Here is a 20,400-nt window from a genome sequence, read left to right as displayed (position 1 = left end):
ATGCACTTATTGTAAGTCGCTTTGGATAACAGCGTCAGCTAAATGTAATGTAATAGTTTTGGGAAACCAAGTCATTATTTTGTTTCTGAGGATTCTTTACGCTGCTGACCTTGTGTGCCGACCACTATCACGGGGACGTCGCTGCGGTGTTTGCTCAGCTGGCTGAAGAGCTGGTAGAGCTCCTGGAAGCTGCTCTCGTTCTCCAGACTGAAGACCAGGATCACTGCGTCCACCCAGCTGCTGAACTGGGGGAGGAAGAGGGGGAGGAGGATGTTACAGCCACAGTATTGCACAATAACTCTGTTTCTCTCTCTCACACACACACACACCTGTGCATCAGGAGGTCCAGCTTCTTCTCGGATCAGTAGTAAATGACTCTGTCCGTCCACCAGTACTTCCTTCTTATACCTGCCACCTGACAAGAGTAGTGACGGATATGTTAGTCAGCAGAGTGACAAACAGAGGATGACAGGCACATGCAAAGTAATAACCTCTGAAAAAAAAAGATTACATTTGACCAAACATCGTTTTTGACTAGCACTGAACTCTATTGGAAACTATTAAAAGGACCAGTAGTTGGGAAAAGTATTCAGGTGCTTTACATTAGAAAGTCAAATAAATGGCGTCATAATTAACAATGGTCCAAATGTTCTATTCTATAAATTGGTTAATGAACTAGTCATTTTAGCTGCTTGTATCTTTTCAGATGTTTTGTGTGTAAAAAAGCCTCAATGGGTCAGATAATTGGAGAGGGGGACAAATGTATCTCCCCCAATATTCAATGTTTTGAAGTGTAAGTATCAAGTACCATGAGAAAAAAAGACTTCAATAAGTACACGTAACTCACATTTTTACTACAATACTTAGCTTGGAAATGAATGTGTTACTTGCCACCACAGTGACGGACAGACATTATAGAAGACGTGTATAATATTTCTTACCCTCAGTCTTCTCCAGTGCAACATAACTGCCTGTGATGTATTTATTCACGAGCGCTGACTTGCCGCTTTTTAGACTTCCCAGAATGCCCTGAGAGAAGAGGAGAGGAAATACAACACCGCGAAGTTCATTCACGGTCAGCTAGCCGCTCGATCACAGTGTGCTGAATATAATATTACAGTCAGACCTCCATCCAATATGCTTCAGTCAGTTTTAGCCGGGCAACAAATCTATAGTTTCAGCTATAAAATGCTTTAATGTTTTCTGCATTCTTATCTTAACATAGAGTCAGTGGGGGAGGAAGTTTTAAATGAGCAATATCACATTATAATGATACTTTTTTACAACTAAATGTATTGTATTTGACATTTTGCATGAATTAAAAAGCACATTAATAAAGTATAGGCAGAATCATATTAAATATTGAGATTCACAATCTAATGTTACTGTACACTCATTGCAACAGATTTAACAATCCACATGTATATAAAGTATATATAATTGTCTCTAAATCAACAAAATTAAACTAATTTGATGTGTTAGCAGTAATAATTTACTTTATAACAAAATTATTATGATTAATATTAACCCAAAAGTAATCAAATAGCCCTGATTACTAACCCTAAATGTATATTTTGAGCATCAAGGAGTAAGTTTAACCAATCTTCACAATTTGAGAACTCCTACATGTCCAAGTGTGTGCTGTTTTCAGAAATGGCACAGCTCTTAATAAATTCAATCATTTCTTCAGTTTCAGATGCAGATACAGTCACTCACCAGTCTGAGCTCGGGGATGGATCTGCTCAAGCTCCACTCCTGGCTGTTGGCAATATTTACTACAGAGAGACAGAGAGACAGAGACAAACTGTCAGCGAGGCAGAGACACAGATTCATCATTTTGATCATGTACAGTAAAAAGGGCCGCCATCATAACGGCCTGTGGGAGAGCGATAAATCATACAGCTGCTGCGTGACCACTCGCCATAAACACACGTGCAGCCAAGCAGGTCGTCTTAATGAATTTAACCTTTCAGTCGTGACGGGGATCCTACAAGTTGCAGTCACACTTTTCGTTATCCACTTTACTCCCCGTGTGCCGTAATGATGGGAAACTGCATGGAGATCACTGGCTGCCATTCAAAGAGTTAAAGGCTTGTGTGTGGATTCGTAAAGCATCTCCCCTCTGAACTAAAATGACCTAGAGGTGAAACTAATCATCATTTCATCCATTGATTAACCTTTGACTTGAAATGTCATACAATAGTGGAAAGATGTCCATCACCAATTCCTCTAGAGATCTAGGTGACATCCACAAATGTCTGATGGATGGATTCAGTTTACGATTATATAATACACACAACACAAATTCTCCCATTAGAGAATCTGGAACAAAAGGGTGTTTGCCAATGTTGCTAGAAAAATAGTGACTAAAAAGGTTATTTCATTATCAAAATATTTGGAGTCTACTAATCAATCTCATCATTAGTAACATTTTTCAAAATAGGGTAGGCAGTTTTCTGGAAAAGGAAAAAAACAAACACCAGAATATGAAAATAACACTTCCCACCAAACTATTAGCAACATCTCAGATTGTTTAGCTTCTTATGCTTTGCAGTGTAGGCACGTGTTGCCAATGCTGGAATCACTGATTATTTGAGAGGTTGACGAAGCTGACAAAGACATTATTTAGGCAACCAAAATGTTACTTTTAACTTTCATCAACTGAACACAATCTTAGAAAGTGTTGAATGAAAACATGGAAAGGTCACAGACCGCACAACACAAAGTTAGCGACCTGTCAATCACCAGATAGCCCAGCCTAGAGCATGAGGGCAGCGCAGACAGCAACTAGCGACCTGAGAAGGCACCCCCCTGTCCCTCAAAGCGACCATGCCCAGAATAATATGTATAAACCGTTATATAATTTAGACGAGCGAGTAATATCCACCCCCGTACAGTTGTCAAGAAGGGGGATTTAAGTTATAGAGACAAAAAACGTAGTTGGAACCTCGCTGTAAACGTGTTTTTCTGCTGTGAATACGGGTATTTAAACAGAGGATTCTATGACCTTCGCTTCTTTTGGAGCCAACCTCCACTGATCACTCCATGAACTGCAGCTTTTGGCCCAAACATGCGTACTGCTCGACCCGGCAGGTTGCAGCTCTGCACTCACACATGCACATCCTACAGTACAGCAGTCCAAGGGGGTTGGGTTGCGCACAGCTGTGCTGCCCTCTGGTTAAAGAGAGGTGGCCTTCCCCCAAATGTGATGTGACGCTCACACCCTGACACCCAGCTGCAGCGCGAGACGGACGACATTAAAGGGAGAGAGCCTGAGGAGGCACTAACACTAATTCATAGACAGAAACAAACATACACTCAGCTGCCAGTTCGTAAGGTAGATTTAATTAAATTCAAATAGTCTCATACAATACAATTAATCCCCTTTCCAAGGTTGCAATGTTCAGTTTTGGTTGAATCTGTTTTAGAGACGTGTTGACTCAACCGTGCAAGCATTTTAGAGGACGTACTGTAGGTTGTGTCGTGTCTAGCTGCATTGAATTGTACATGCTATACTTAGCAATCTCATATTGATATAAATAAGGTGCACAATAGAAGAATCTCTCAAAATAATAGCATTAGACAGCAACACAACCTAGAAAGAGTTTCAACACAAGCTGAACATTTTAACCTTCAGGAAAGGAGGATTTATTGCAGAACTGTAGCATTAGACCAGAATAGTTTAAGCTAGGTTTATGCACCTTAATAACCGGTAAGTCTACAGCCACGTTGGCAAGATTCTGCATTGAGCTAAATGCTTAAATCAGCAGGCTAAAATGCTCCAAAGACTCCCAAGACAAAGCTAACACAACAGTAAACACAAAGTCCTTGAGGGTTATTGAAATGTCAGTAGGCCTTGTTTTGCTGCATTTAAGTAATACACCTAAATATTGGGCAACATCTGAGAACCATGAATGCCTGTAGAAAATATAATGTCAATTCCACAATAAAATAGTGAAATGTATCACTGGATACAAGAACATTTGGACCTGCTGACGGTGCTAGAGACAATAGGGCATGGGTAAACAGTAGTATTCATCCTCTGAGGAACATGTTCAAATATAACAGAAAAAACATAATGACAAATCACAGTAAAACAGAGAAAGACAACAGAGGACACCAGAAGGTTTGGCAGACTGTACTGCGTGCCATGCTGGGTGTGACTGTGTGAAATGTCCTTCAAAGACGGATAATGATTAAACTGCCTCTAAATCTACGAAGCGTCCAGGCCAACACCGAGCAGATGCAGCCGGTGATGATGTGCTTCAGATGAAGACTAAAAGGGGCTTACATACGAGCTGCCGCAGCAGGCATCTCACTGGGAAAAAGGGCAAGCCCTACCACACAAACAAACACACACACACACACACACACACACACACACACACACACACACACACACACACACACACACACACACACACACACACACACACACGTACACACAGAGGTTGACTATCTTTCTCTGAGTCAAAGCTCTCTTTATGGCCTGCTGCTGTAGCTCAAAGTGGTCGGACAGGGTTATCCCCCTGCTGCTTCCACACACTTATTTATACAGAAAGCTAATTATCCACACTCGCTGCAGCGAACCAATCGTATGTGATGCACTATGCAACCCCTCCCATGCTACATGTCGCCTGTAGCCTTTATCCATTTTTCTAACTTACATTTGATAGGGGTGAATTGTTTTACAATCATCTCAGTGTGTGTCAATGCACGGTCACACGCACACACACATGCACAGAAAATGTCTCCTCCTCCATCCTTCGGTTTTAGCAGCCTCTGTAGCAGCAGTAGAGGCAGCAGTCCTGCCGGTTGCCATGGCAACACTTCCTCCTGCCTTCAGTGAGTGTGTGTGTGTGTGTGTGTGTGTGTGTGTGTGTGTGTGTGTGTGTGTGTGTGTGTGTGTGTGTGTGTGTGTGTGTGTGTGTGTGTGTGTGTGCGTGCAGACTAGTCTCACTACTTGCATGTGTAACAGTGTGAATGCACAATGAGTGAATGAATACATAAAACACCCACACACACACACACCACACACACACACGCACACAGTGGCTGACACTTGGTCTCTCTCTGAGCAAACGTATTTGTGAAAGAGATGCGTTGTTGTACGATGCAGGGTAAAAAAAAAAGATGGCAACTAAACGATTCCTGATTCTTCATATGCATGCATTTGACATGATGGTGGAATATAAATGTGAGGCCAGACAAAGACATGACTGAGAGGACGGGAGAGCATGTGGTGGGTGGAATATCAAAAACAGGATTATAAATGTTCAGGCTGTGGATGAACACTTCCCCTTTTGATGTGGGCGAACAAATGTGTCTTTCCCTCTCTACAAAAATAAAGCCGGGGCTAAAAATCAACTGGAGCGTTGCAATATATCCCTGATACGCCACCAGCTCCTCTCCCCTTTGGCTTCATTATGAGATTTAAACCCATGCTGGGAACGCTGCTTAAGTGTGTGTGTGTGTGTGTGTGTGTGTGTGTGTGTGTGTGTGTGTGTGTGTGTGTGTGTGTGTGTGTGTGTGTGTGTGTGTGTGAGTGCAGAGATTACCCCTCCAGCGGTGTGAAATCTGCCCGCGCTCTGAGGGGAATTAGATTAAAACTGTCCAAGATGTGTCTATTGTCAGTCCCTCGCATCAAAGAACGTCATCTGTCGTGTTTTGGCTTCATGATAATGTTTCTCTTAAGCCTGTAAATGTATTCTGTGTGGGGGTTCTTTATGAAAACATTAACCCCACCCTCACTCATTTCAAATGGATTCCTGTGCACAGATGAAGAGGCTACATGTCTGATGACTGTTTAGCAAAGGAACAGAAGACATGTCTGATAATGGTTTGTTGTATAGTCGATGTGAAGATCTAGAGTTGATGTTACGTTAGCGACCCCTACCTTCTTCCTCACTGGAGTCTCTCTGTATGTAGACCGGCGGCGCTGTGGAGGAAGACCCCGCCGCCCCCGAGCTGCTCTTTGTGAAGATCCCGCTGATGAACTTGAGCATCTTCCTGTCTTTAGCGGAGCCTCGCTGCCCCTGCTGGGCCTGCTGGTTCTCCCTCGCTAACCCCAGGTCTTCAGACAGGCTGTTCAGGTCGCTGTTGTCCAACGTGCGGCTTTTACCTTTGCGTCCCGGCTTGGTGGTCTGGTTCGGAGGCCCAGGTAGGGACGCCGACCCGGTCTTTAGCCTGTCCTTTCTGGGTTGGTCTCTCATCACCGCAACCATGCTACCTCCGATCTCCAGAGGCATTCCTGCTTGAGCTTCGTCCATCCTCCATGCGTCGGGCCTGCTGGCCTCGGCCCACGAGGCCCTGCAGGGGCCCGGAGAGCGCGTGGGCATCCGGCAGTCCTTTCTGTCCAGGCTCTGCGCCGAGGTAGGGCTTCGCTCTCTTCCGTCCCTGAACTCGCGACCCCGGGTGGCCACGTTGCTGTGAGACTTCAGAAGACTCACAGGACGCTGCCCCACCGGGCGGATGGGGAGGCTGGTCCTGGTCGGGGTGCGAGTTGGCTCCACCATCTCTGTTGGAGGCGTTGGGGTCAGTGATGGTGACCTGCATTGCTTCGCCTCAGGAGTTGAAGGTGTCTTCTGGACTCTTGTTAGGTCTGTCTCGGCAGACGTTGTCTTCTGAAGTGTTGCCCTCTCCGGAGGTAAGGGGATGGAGAGGTTGCACGGGGGCTTTTCACTCCCTTTGCTTGGGACGTCCACAGTTGGTGGAGGTTTATCCTTCAGGGGGCTGAGGGGCTTTCTATCTCCATCTTTAAGTTCATCCAATAACTTGTCATCTTTCACATCATCTACAGCTTTTGGTGGTTGTCCAGCTCCATTCTCAGCCCGTGCTTCACCTTTAGCCTCCACTCCGGCCCCGTCCTCTTCTCCTTCCCTTCCTCCAGGCCCGGCCTCCACCACCTCCTTCCCCTGGTTGCTGTTGTCGGCCTCCCCTCCATTCTCCTCCACAGCCTCTACCTTGACCAGGGTGAGGGAGATGAGGTAGGTGGTGCGTTGCTGCAGGGCGCCGCCTCCGCTCATGTGTTCAGGCTTCAGTGGACACACAGTAGATGAATGAAACCAGACAGAGCGACATCAACGACTGACAGTTTGCCAGCGTGTTGGGACTTGAGAGAATCTGACTGCACAACGAAAAACTTACATTGAGGGAGATTAAGTTTCTCCTTTCAAGATACGACAGCAGAGCAGCTTTTGGTTTCATACATCCCCCAAATCCCGAAATTCTTTGTTTCGGATTGGAATTTCAGTCACGGATTTCTTCTCTGACTGTAAATTTCATTTCAGGAAAATCCACCATTCCTGACAACCTTCAGCACACTGTCAAGCTGCTCTATTGTTCCTAGAAAACACCCAATTAAAATCTATCCACTGCATATGTATGCAGCTACTCAAGCAAATGAATCTTCATTATGGTGACTCATTCCAGATTATAATTATTTACATGACCTTATTTTCATGTGCAGAACCCCCCATCTTGCATGTTGCTCAGGCAATCCTCTTCTGGATTCAATTCAGAATAACAACTTCCCCGCATCATACGCCATCAAAAAATATGATCACCAGCAGCTGTAAAAAAGGTAAAGTCTTTAAAAATTAATCAGTGTCACCCTAAAGCAGCATGGCACCCAAGAGCAATCCAGTCCAGATCATGGGCTCTCACTGCGAGCCACACATGTGTGATGACAGCAGCATCCACTCAGCGGCAAGGAAGGACATTGACGAGGGCTGAAGGGGATCAGGAGGAGAAGTCAGCAGAAGCCCGGGAGGATATGTGGAGAAGCAGGAGGACCGAGTCAGGGCGCGTCCGGCCATCACCGGGCGCGTACCGGGCAGCCTGCGTCCTGCGCGCGGCATCAGGCGTGGAGCATGACAACACGGAGGAGCCGATAGAGACACCGACGCACAGGTTCAACGAGTCTAATCACACACACACCCGCACACATACACAGCTCACACTCTGCGTTTCTCTCCCCCGGTCTCCGATGTCCCTCCCTCTACATGCCCCTCCTTGTTCCAATAAGCAATCCATACAATGCAGAAGGATCCTGCTTCTCCCTCATTTATTTTCTCTCTGCTGCCTCTCTGAATGTGCAGGCTCTTTATTGCTCATCCCTCCCATCCCCACACCCATCATCCCCTCCCCTCCATATTTCTCCCTGCCTGCTGAATGCGTGCCGGAGAGGAGGGGGGAGGCAGCGGGTGACGGCTGGTGGTAAAGCGGCAGTGCACAGACCTGCTAAATGAGGGGGGACCGCGGGAGGAAATGTGGAGAGAAAAGCAGGCAGGGTTGGTAAGGAAGGACAAAAAAGAAAGAAAGATGGAGGCATGTTTTTGGAGGGAAAAGGACACAACAGGGTGTGTTTGCAAAGTGTCTGCTCTCTCTCCCATGTATACAGCTGCCAGAACAGTTTCATCAGGATTATCCATCTGTCTTCAGCTGTCTGCTTGTGTATGTCTGCTGTACAAGTGTGTGTGTGTGTGTGTGTGTGTGTGTGTGTGTGTGTGTGTGTGTGTGGCTCTGTGTGGCTCCTCCTCAGTATAGGAGGCTTGGCTTGTTTGTTGCTAAGGTGTTGCAATCTTCCTGGCTCTGGTGGCACAATCATCATCTCTTCCATATCCTTCCTCCTCCTCCTCCTCCTGCTCTTCCTCCATTCTGTAACGCAATCGCTCCCAGCATCTCTGTATCAAAATTGTGTTACTCTCTGTGAATGTTTCATGTGTGTGTGTGTGTGTGTGTGTGTGTGTGTGTGTGTGTGTGTGTGTGTGTGTGTGTGTGTGTGTGGTACATGTGAGTGAAAGAGATTTCCTGTGTGTGTATTGATCTGTAGTCTATTGCCTGCTACGGAATGTGTTCATTAGCAGAAGTAAGCTCTGGGCTCGCAGCATGAAACAGAGCATATTGGACATCAATAATTGGACCACAGAATGCAAAAACATATTAAACAGATATATTGCTATTTCTGTGTGATTAAAAAGGACATCCATTTAATCCTAGCTTATAGGATAAATGTCGATTTAAAGTAGGTGAACACATCTGTGTGTCCTTTTGATTTAGATGCAGTAACTCATTTACAACCTCTTTGTGCATACACTATAATAAAACCAAATATTCCATCATGCAATCATCTTCCAATATTATTTTCTCAATTAATCATTTTGTCCATCATATCAGGAAATGTTCCGAAAAATGTCCCTAACAATTTACAAGAGGCCAAATTGATGTCATTGAATTTCACATTTAGTCCAACTAACATTTAGAAATCAACGTTTCTATAATACAGGACAAGAAAAAGCAACAAATGCTCACATTTTAAGAAGCTGAAACCATAATATGTTTGACCTTTTACTCAAAAACTTAAACAATGACTGCATTATTGAAATAGTTCCAATAAACACATTTATATTCGGCTCATTCTCAACAAAGAGTTAGGAATTTATGAAGTAAGAAAAACTGCTGCAGTTATTCTGCATGCAACAACAGAATCACTGCAGCAAACGTGATTACACACATCCATCTCTCATTACTGCCGGGTGTAATTTCATGTTAATCGCTATCTGATACAAACAAATCCTTGATGTGAAATCAGAGGATGCATTTCCCCACAGTGCGCCAGCCTCCCTCCATAATACACGATCTGACTGTCCACCTGCTCGGCCCGCCCTCCCCCCCTCCCTTCACAGTCAGGGAGAGGGCAATAACTACTCCCTCTGAATACAAAAGACCCCTGACAACACACTGACTTTGGCTCAAGGGGAAAACACACGACCTGAGAGAGGACAGCACCCTCCACCACTGAAATAGAGTCACGATTAAAAACCTCAGAAAGGTATAAATCCTAAAAGGCGGCGTGACGTAATACATGTGTAAAAATCGAAGCGTGAGGACTGGGTGAGTTAAAGTGCACGTCGGGCTGCTGCAGCCTGCACTGCTGCACAGTGAATCTAATTATTGTGAAATAGAAACCCACATACTGTATGAAACACAGACAATCAGGTTGTCTTCAGTCAAATACTTTTTAGAAACACTCTCAGTGAAGAGACTCACGTGCATGCATACAGGCTAAGCACACACACGCACACACACACACCTATGAGCGTGTGCTGTCAGATGGACGCTGGCCAAGGGCAGTGGTCATGCTGGGTGGTTTTTCATTTCTCCTTCACTGGAAGCTGTCCTTTCTATCTTTCACCCCTCGCTCTGCTGCCATGCTGCAGTGAACACCACCAGTCAGATTCACATTTAAAGGCCTTCATTTAGCTCCACCTCAACCCTTTTCTCCATCTTCATCTCCATCCCCTTCCTTTACTCTGGCACACGGTCAGTCGACCACATCCCCCACGCTTATTAAGTCCAAAACACTGAAAAAGAGAGGTGGATCGTTTCTTAGCCCCAGTGAACCCTACATTCACAGATCCAGGCCCCCGTGGAGGATACACTGACTTTGATCCTCTCTCCAGCAGCCTAATTATACAAAGAAAATATTCAGATGAATGTTTTAACACAGAGAGGATGTGCTTTTGGGAGCGTGTAAAGGTCTGCCAGATCCTAAAAAGACCTCAAAGCTTTACCAAAATCCACCCGGGGGCTGATTGACCCTCATTTCACACACAAACAGCTAATGAATGGACGGATTAAATCAAAACGTAAACTGGTTATTATATTCCACCCAATCTGACCACAGTGTAAAGCAGTCAGGTACAATCCCAAGGTATGTGTCCTTTACTTTATTTCTACAGCTTTAAACATCAACGATACATTACAAAAGGGAAATACTTTACTATCATTGATTTTCCTTTACAGACAAACATGATTTGGTGAATATGATATGTGTTGCGATATACGAGTATTGACGTAACTGTGATATAATGATGTTAATATAATAATGCTAATAATCCATTAGAAAGTTATTGTTATAGATTTACTCCACGATCATATTTTGAATGTAATTAATCTGCCAGAAACGGTTAAAAACGCACAAAAACGTTAGATGGATTTGACAGGAAGCATAACGTTTTCATTAGATATCACTATAATGACTTTATAATATATTATTTTTGGTGAAAATCTAATGTTGTGACAGCACTATTGATGCATTATGACACAAAACTGCACTGGTGTTTCCAGTTATGTGTATGATTTGTTATGCTCAGGTTTGGTTTCGCTGTGATTCATCAGGTGGATGAAGTATGATTCAGTATAAAAAAATATTCAACTACAAGTACAAAAAATATTGCATTTACAATTCTGCTTAGGTAATGGGAAAACAGTATCAACAGTATCCTTAAACGCAGAGTAGGCCTACAACAATAACTATTTTTTAACATGTAAGTATACATTTTGTTATGTTATTATTTCGATTTCTACGTAAAATCTGAAATGTTACTTCAACCCTCAGATAACTGTTATTGAGCAATGAATGCAAATATCTCTAAGTAAGTGAAAGTATAACGGTAATGGAATTATTCAAGTAAAGTACAAGTACATTAACATTGTTCAGTACTCCAGTAAATGAGCTTAGTTTTAAAATACTAAAAGTACTTTTATTTTTATATTTTAAGTACATTTTGCTTATGAAGAATTTTAAATGCATGACTTTTTTTTACTTATAACAACATGCTCTTACTTTGTGGTTGCAGCTTTTTCTTAATCAAAGGATCCTATGTGCATCTTTTAAAGTAAAATGTTGCATGTGAGCAGAGAGAACTCGACAGTAGCACATTGTGTCACATTAACAAGAAAAGGTGGGAAGTACAGATTAAGGGGAAATGATGTCAAACTGATCAGCTTCTCATGTAAAAGGCCTCTGTTTGTCTAAAAGGAAGTGGCTTTGAGGGCAGTTGCAGAATGGCAGACAGGAAGTAGGCCGCACAGCAGGTTTCATCCTGCTGCCATGGCGATGGCTGCTGAGGGATGTTGCCATTGGTCTCCTCGTGCCCAGAGGCTGACAGATAATAAATAAACGGCCGGACGACAGGAGGTGGATTTTTGTCCCCAGAGTGAAATGAGAATGAAAATGCGCGTCAACTTCCCCGAATGAGACACACTGACTGACACAGGAAGCACATATCTATCACCTACGCTATCATGTTACCCAACACACCAAATATAATGTGGATGACGAGAAAAACTCACTGTGAACTAAAAGATATTTCCTGTTAATGATGACAAGAAATCATTTAAAGTGAACACCCTGAGACTTAGATCATGCACCTGTCGATACAAACCTTAGCATACAGGTAACGTGTAGCTTTCTTCCCGAGAAACAACGAAGATGAGCTTACCTTGAATGCTGTGCAGGAACACTTTAAGACCTGAGCGCAGCTGTGGATTTTCCACTCTTTCAAACTGCTTGGAGAGTCTGTTGATTGCACTCTGGAGAGACTCATACCTCTTGATCTCTAATCTTATTGCAGTGGAGTTGACTGACTTGCTGCTGTTCATCCTGACACATGGATCTCTTTTTTAAACTGAAGCTTAAAGAGCCTCGCTTCAGCCCATTTGACCTCCCGGCTGCCCTTGTTCTCACAAGACGAACGGACGCAGTAAAAGAAGCTGCTGATCCTCAGGGTGTCTCTCTCGTTCTCACAGACCACAAAGTCAGCGCACGACAAAGTGTTTCAGTTTCCTCCTCAGGTTCAAACTGAACTGAATTCACTTCCTTATTTCAAACCATATTTTCAGAATACACGGCAGCTCTGAATGCTGCGGCAACACAAGTGAAAAGATGACGATAGCTGCCGTTGGCTCACACAACACTCTTCACTGCCAATAATAAAGAAACAATCATGTAAAAACACATTCATTCTGAAACTTTGATAACAGTTAATGTGTTGAATCTTGGCTATAAGACACTTTTAGCTGTGAAATATTCACTGATGTCAGAGGTTGTGTACTAACTTGATAGTAGGCTACTTTTAATGCTGCCTTTCAATGATGTCCCTTTGCAGTTGTAACATGTCCCCGCTGTTGGACATATAAAGGATTTCTGATTCTGATCTTATATGTAGGCTTACAGTTATAAGCTTAGTGAGTATTTCTATGGAAGCCCCTGTTAAAGGATGTGTTGGCCTAACATTACGCCACACATTAGGTATCAGGATGTGCTGTCATAATTCTGCAGAGCCTTTTAACATGTGAAACAAGATGATTAAGCTTGTGAGAATATTCAAATTACACAATACTTTTCTCTTTTCAAACCACAAGTCTATTTCAACAAAAGTTACATGTTGCTTGTTTGCAATCATGTTATCTATTCACACACATTTTAGCAATCATATTCACATTTTTTTGTTGTTGAGAAAACTAAGTTGGCAGTGAGTCAGATACGAATGTTTATGTTCTGGTTTGTAATTCAATATGAGCAGCTCCATGCTCCACAGCAACAGGATATTAGAGATTAACTTTCTGAACCGTGCTATTTGCGGAATTGGTTAGAAATCAAATTTATGAGGAAATAGGCCTACATTACTTTAATATAAAACAGAACTCAACATTTCCCTGTTTTTTTGTGGGTCATGCTGTAGAACAGATGTCCCCCTGATGTGCAGGCCTCATTGTCATTGTGTAACAAGTGTCCTGTCATCGCCACAGAGTTCTTATAAAACGCAACGTGCTCACACACACACACACACACACACACACACACACACACACACACACACACACACACACACACACACACACACACACACACACACACACACACACACACCTCCATCTCCAGTCCTTTAAACCCTTTTAAATGTTTTAATGTTATTTTATTGTTTGTTTTTTTACATGTTTTTAATAACAGCTTAACTTTCCATATTAAAAATCTCAACACATGATGATTCCAAACGCAGTGTTTGGTTATATGTATGCTATGAAACACTGAAAATAAATATTCAACTAATTTAAGTTAAGACAATAGCCTAGTTTTCACAGCTAGTTTGCATTTGCACTTGTTTTTTGTACTTTTTTTTGTTTGAGGTTGCCATTTCTTCAAGATAAATTCATGGTAATTTGTGACTGAAGTCTATATGTAATCCAACATATGTGTGTTCAATCACTTTCCCCCCACCCCCCATATGTTTTTTTAAATATAGGCTACATCTAAAACAAAGATCCCTTAAAATGTGCTGGATCATAAATACAAAATTATAGAATTGGAATCCAAAGCACTTCAGAACAGGCTGAAATATTGGATAGGTAGAATTTAACATTTAGTTTAAATATTAAGACATTATTTTCTTTATCATTACAGATTTTTCCAGATTTGTCTTTTGCCCTAAAACGATGACGTATGGTTTTTTACCCCCTTACGTCAGATGCAGTGTTTACGTCATCAGCGACGCCCTCTCCGCTGACCAAAAACATTTGAGTCCAGACGTTTAGCGCTCCGGAGAGACCTTTTATTTTATTATATTCATCGTTATTTATTAATTAGCCCATAGAGGTTTTTCGAATATGGTCTGTGGCGGCTTCACCTGTTCTAAAAATGCGCTTTGTTCCCTGAATGTGGTGTACATGGTGAGTGTTCAAAATGGATAATCATGCTAACTTTGAGCTAGAACCGTTAGCTTAGCCTTACTAGCTTCTGAATAAATGACAACTAGCTAGCAACGTTAGCTACGACACAGAAAGATGACTGATTTTGCCTTTTGTTTCATATGTTATGCTTTTATTTTGCAGCCAATTAAAGGTATGAAGTATTTTCTCTTCGGTGTATATTTTAAAACGTTAGTAATTTCTAGTGTACGGTAGCTATGTAGATAGACATGTAGTTATTTTAGCTAGCCTGTAAGCTATCGCCATTATGTGTACGAAGCTACCGTTAGCTGGGAGGCCGGCTGACCCCCTTAACAAATTAAATGTGAAATTGAGATTCTTGAATGGTTTATCACCACATCGCCTCTTTTCATTAGCCACCCGAGCCTGTCACAGCTACATTGTATCGGTTCAGAGTTTGTTTGTGTGTCAGTCATGTGAGTTGTGATAGTCAACATGTTGACTTCATCACAGCTAACTCACCCTGAACTGATGGTTAAACTGAGAGACTTTACTTAATAACAATGGATATTTAGGCTTTGGTTAATGGTGTGGATTATGTTATTTTTTACTCTGCTCTTCCTTATATTTAAAGGAGGTGAAATTAGGTTGATTGCCTTAAAAATGTCAATTTAAAAATAACCAGCTGTCAAAGACATGGGATGATACGAACATTAATATATCCAGATAATCATCAAAATATGTCACTATAACGATTTAGAATGGTTTAACCTTAACATTTTGTTAAGAAACAAGTATTTTTTGATAACATATGGGACCTACAGCTAACAAACAATCTTCGATTTGATCATTTTAAATAATGAGGTCCCCTGTACATAATGGATCAAGATAACAACATCATTGTGCAAATAGTTTCTTTTGCACCTGATAATTCCTACATTTTGAAACCAGGCTATATGTTTCACCTCTCTGCCATGTCAGTGTGCTTGACAGCTTTTTCAAGGCACTGATGTGAGGATATAAGAAATGATTTCCATAACCAAAACGATGTTGTTTTGCTGGGCTGTTGCATTGTGGCACATTGACAGCTGTGTATTTGGTTTTAGTCTCTCACTGTGTCACTCACTGTTACGTTACTGAATTGTTCACACTGCCATTTGTTAAGTATTGTTGGTCAACGTGTGTCAGTGGGCAACAGAGCATTAATGTTTAACTGACCTGTCTTTTTTTATCTGCAATTCCTATGTATATTGAGGTGAATAGATTAGCCCATTCAGATAAGAACGTTACATGTCAGAGGGAAATGTATCTGCTGGAAAGAGACTACCAATGAAACAATTAGATTATTATTAAGGTGCCAACAAACAAATGTACAAAATTAGTTTAACAAAATACAATTGTTTAAATCCTATGTATACAATATAATTAATAGATCTAACTTCTTAAAAGGGAGGATTTTAGGCATTTCTTTGCCTTTTTATTTAAAAAAGATATATAATTTGTTGGTATTTTGAACCAACAAAAGGAACATATAGTATAACGTACATGTAGTTGAGAATATAACTGTCAGAATAGATTAATAAGCCCTAATATTGTAGTATAATGATTAAAGGTTTTGGCAACTCCAATATCTTTATCATCATGAGATGCATTCCTAATATTTTTAGAGATTATAAAAAACTTCTTGATAGTGTTAAAATCGTCCTAATTGTGTCTCACGTTCACCTGCTGTCGTAACCCTTTCTAAGCCTGCCAGGTATGCACCGTGGGGGTAAAGGTAGCATTGCGTTGTTTGCTTTCTGTTGTGACACAGTGCTAGCCTCACTGCTGCCGAAGGGAACTCTTCAGACACCCCCCACCCTGTCACAAAACTTTGGAGCATGTGCACATGCCAGAAATCCTGTTGGCAGATGAGTCACTCAATGTCACGAGAGTGATGCTGCTGAGTAGAACCAGAGCAGTGACGGCAGTGAAGGAAGACGTATAAAGGCAAGAAGGACAAAAAGCCTCTTCATGAGAAAGTTCAACCTTTTGTGATCAGACAACAATCAATCAAAAATGAATTGTAAAGTTCTATTTCTTTTTTATAGTCATCAAGGCAACTTTATTTATACAGCACCTTTCAACACAAGGCAATTCAAAGTGCTTTACAAACATGAAAGACATTAAGCAAATGGCATTTAAAAACAGTCATTAAAAAGCAAAGATAATAAAATAAACATTAAAAGACAACATACATAAATACAAGTTTACAGTGCAGTTTAAGATGTAAATAGTTCAATTATTAAAAGCAGCGGCAAAAAGAAAAGTCTTCATCAATTAAATAAATAAAAATGTAACAACGATTTCAGTGTTGTTAGATCATTGGAAATTCCCCAGATACCAGCAGTCTCATGAGCCAGAGGCGTGTGAAGAGTTATCAGCGTTTCAACTTTGAGTCAGCTTTTTTCTGTGACTGTGCTTCATCTGCATTATTTAGCATTATTTAGTAGGCTTGCACTTGTATTTGAATCCTCATAGGGTTCTTAAAGACCTACAAACATAAGTAACTTGTATTTAAAAGATGACTGTTGTTTGTGGTAGCGGTTAACGTGACTTCATGATGAGCTCAGTCCCACTAAATGCCCGCTGCCTCAGCTGACTCTGGTTAACTTCCTCTCCTGCTCTCCTCAGCTGGTGGGGCTGCTGCTGATCGGGGTGGCAGCATGGGGGAAGGGGTTCGGCTTGGTGTCGAGCATCCACATCATAGGAGGGGTCATCGCAGTGGGCGTGTTCCTGCTGCTCATCGCTATCGTTGGATTCATCGGAGCGATACACCACCACCAAGTCCTGCTCTTCTTTGTATCCTTATTCGGGGTCAGATGCAGTTAAATGTCACTGATTTGGAAATGTAGTTGCATTTTCCATGTTCTCGCACTTTCCTTAACGTTGCTCCTCAGTACATGGTGATTCTTTTCATCGTTTTCCTGTTCCAACTTGGAGTTTCCTGTTCCTGCTTGGCAATGAACCGTGGGCAGCAGGTGAGATAACTCTCTTTATGTCTGCATACATACATTGTTTTGAGACTACAACCAATAGTTTTGAGACTGCAGGAAACTGGATTCAACTGTTGTCTTATTTGCAGGAGACACTTCTGAATTCCACTTGGGGAATGTTGGAAAACAAGACGAAGACGGACCTGGAGAGCCAACTGAACTGCTGCGGGCTGCTCAACTCCACCTCCACCATCATTCAGTTTGAACAGGACCTGCTGCACTGCCCCGCTGTGAGTCTAAGAGTGCATTCACACCAGCCTTTTATAGTCCGGTTGAATCGAACCCTGGTGCGTGTAGCCGCTTGGTGCGGTTCATTTGGGTCGGTGTGAACACAGTCCGACCTCTTAAGTGAACTAAACAACCGGACTCTGGTCCGCTAAAATAGGTGGCCACGGAATGCTTGCTTAAGAACTCTGTAGCGGTTCATTGCTGGTGTGAACGCAGTCCGCACCAAAACATAGGAAGCGTAGTATTTACGTGTCACAAGAACGCGGACTGAGACTGCCAAGGCACACNCAAAACTCTTTAGCGAAAGAGTCTTTCAAGACATCCGCGGTTGTTTAGTTAAAGGTAGGGTAGGTAAGAATGGAGAAACCAGCTCGAGTGCGCAATCATTTCAAAACTACACAGGGGAAAAAAATCTGCCCCTTCCTTCAGACTTCCTTACAGAGCCCCTCCTCCAACACACACGAACGCACACATGACCAATGAGGGCACGAGATAAGTTTGTGCACAGATGGAAGGCTGACAGGCAGGTAGGCCATCCAGTTACTTTAGCCGGGCCGGCTCAGATGATTGGTCGTGCTTTTTACAGTACTACGGCTTCCACAGATGACATTTTTTTATGTATTTATTGTCAACGCATTTAATATATTCATTGCTATCGGGATGTTAAGAACATTCCATGGAATATAACAAAGTGTATGTCGAGCCGGTTTCTCAAACTTACCTACCCCACCTTTAAAGAGTGAAGCAGAATGAAGTGTTGAACAGTGTAGTGTAAAGTAAAAATTCTCAGTCAACTACATAAAAGTAAGAACACCTGTCGTCGGTGAAACGCCCCTCCTGACTGCAGAACGTCTCTCATTATATTATAATGTTTTTTAACGCACGTTGTCTGATTATATAATCATATGCACGGGCCGCTAGTTTCTGTTGATCTCCAGATTAACAGCAGCATGAGAATAACCTGCCGATAGTGCCGATGCTCCATGGCGGAGGCTCCGGTAGAAATTGCAGGGATTCACGTTTTTACCCCCTTAATGTCTGACCAATGGTTGAACAGCATTTCCGTGCACATGACTTGTGTTTAAAGTTTATAGTCCGTTTGAATTTTGCCTGTGTGAACGGAAATCGAACCTTCTGAAAAATGAAACAATGTAACAAACTGTGGTCTGGTGCGCACCAGAGAAACTGACTATTAGGTGTGAATGCACCCTAACATGTCAACATGGTCACATCTTCATCAAGACAAATGGCTGAACCGGTGTAACCCCGGAGTTAGGTTTCTGTGTAATGAAACAAAATGAACATTCTGTATCTCAGACATTATATAAGGGGTTCTTTAAATACAAATGTTACTGCATCAGAGATAACTGCTGCAGTCTCACTGTATAAATCCTGTTACACAATATACCCCCAGGGTAAGTCAAAAGCAGTCAACTTTCTGAAGTTCTCAGAATAGATTTTGGTAGAGAATGCTGCCTCGGCTGATAACACTAGCTGAAGACTAAAGGCCTCTTTTCTGTGTCTTTGCTTCCAGGATTGCAAAATTAACACTAGCTGTTTCACCTGCGGGGATAAAATGCTGAATCATGCAACCGAGGCTCTGAAGATCCTCGGGGGTGTCGGACTCTTCTTCAGCTTCACAGAGGTGAGTGCCCGTTCTACAAACCTACATCTGCTCATATAGGTAAGGGATAACGTGCAGCGAGGCGGTCATTACGGGGAAAAGAACGCGCGACAGGCAGATCAGGATCCCGACGTGTCGCTGCACATTATCCCGCTTATCACATGGCCACATTCTCAACAAAGTAACGATATGACTCCCAATATTAATTGAAATGCTTTTATAGATTTAGAAAATGTTTTTATTGATTTAAAAAGTAGTAGGCTATTATTGATTTTAAATTAAATGCATCCGCTAAGAAAAATAGTCCGTTGTTACTGTTTGAACTACGTAGCAGGAAGTGCTTCGATAGCGTTTTTAATGAGCTTTTTGATTACAGATTTGAAAACATCGTTGCTTGCTTTAAAAGTAGCACAATTCATTTTGTCAAACCTTGGAAAGTATCTAGATATCCCTGCCCTAATGCCAAAGTAACTGCACACTGAATATGTTTTGCCGTTTGATGTCTATGTCTGGACGGTTGCGTTAAAAGGAGGGTTTCTGCCCCGTTACTTCTCCGCTGTTTTCTTGTCCCAGTTTGAAAGTTCGGCCAAACTGTTTACAGTTCAATCGAACGGACTTCTTTGTGCAGATGTGAGCGTCCTAAATCAATAAGTCCTTGACAGCGTTCTGTCTGTTCTGGATTAACAACGTGTCACGTGTTCTGAATCGACTATTCAACTAAGCCATGTAATAATAAAGATGATCCATCAAGTTCATATTGGTGTTTTCTCAGAGAGCGAATAATCCAGGAATCTCAAGGTTGTCCGTTTTAGATTTTCGGACCATTAAAAGTGGCAACATCAATTCATCCATCGTTACAATCAGTGGACAATTGCTTGCGAGGGCAAAATAAATATGTGCAAATATTTTGGGTTCAGTCTAACTTTGGTGAACTTTAACACCGACATTTTGAACTGTGAACAAAAGCATACTTTAATATATCTGTGGTGATATAAATGTAATTCATGGTGCTGTGTTGCT

General features: G+C 42.1%; 2 protein-coding genes across 2 annotated transcripts; one reads left to right on the top strand and one right to left on the bottom strand.

Moving 5' to 3' along the window:
- Positions 1-74: 74 nt before the first annotated feature.
- On the bottom strand, positions 75-8,080 carry LOC104961937 (arf-GAP with GTPase, ANK repeat and PH domain-containing protein 2-like). The gene is made up of 5 exons (XM_010790297.1): positions 5,897-8,080; positions 1,717-1,775; positions 942-1,029; positions 330-415; positions 75-245 (listed from the first exon to the last, which is right to left on the bottom strand). Exons 1-5 carry the CDS (start codon positions 7,023-7,025, stop codon positions 75-77), a joined length of 1,533 nt encoding a protein of 510 aa, XP_010788599.1. The 5' UTR covers positions 7,026-8,080.
- A 6,256-nt stretch (positions 8,081-14,336) lies between these two features.
- On the top strand, positions 14,337-19,455 carry tspan31 (tetraspanin 31). The gene is made up of 5 exons (XM_010790296.1): positions 14,337-14,514; positions 17,167-17,334; positions 17,433-17,513; positions 17,618-17,758; positions 19,291-19,455. Exons 1-5 carry the CDS (start codon positions 14,452-14,454, stop codon positions 19,438-19,440), a joined length of 603 nt encoding a protein of 200 aa, XP_010788598.1. The 5' UTR covers positions 14,337-14,451; the 3' UTR covers positions 19,441-19,455.
- Positions 19,456-20,400: the final 945 nt, after the last annotated feature.

This window comes from Notothenia coriiceps, unplaced genomic scaffold (assembly GCF_000735185.1).
Source record: "Notothenia coriiceps isolate Sejong01 unplaced genomic scaffold, NC01 NC01_scaffold00034048, whole genome shotgun sequence".
NCBI lineage: Eukaryota > Metazoa > Chordata > Actinopteri > Perciformes > Nototheniidae > Notothenia > Notothenia coriiceps.
Note: the sequence above shows the minus strand (reverse complement) of the source record. Positions and strands in the feature narration are given on the sequence as shown.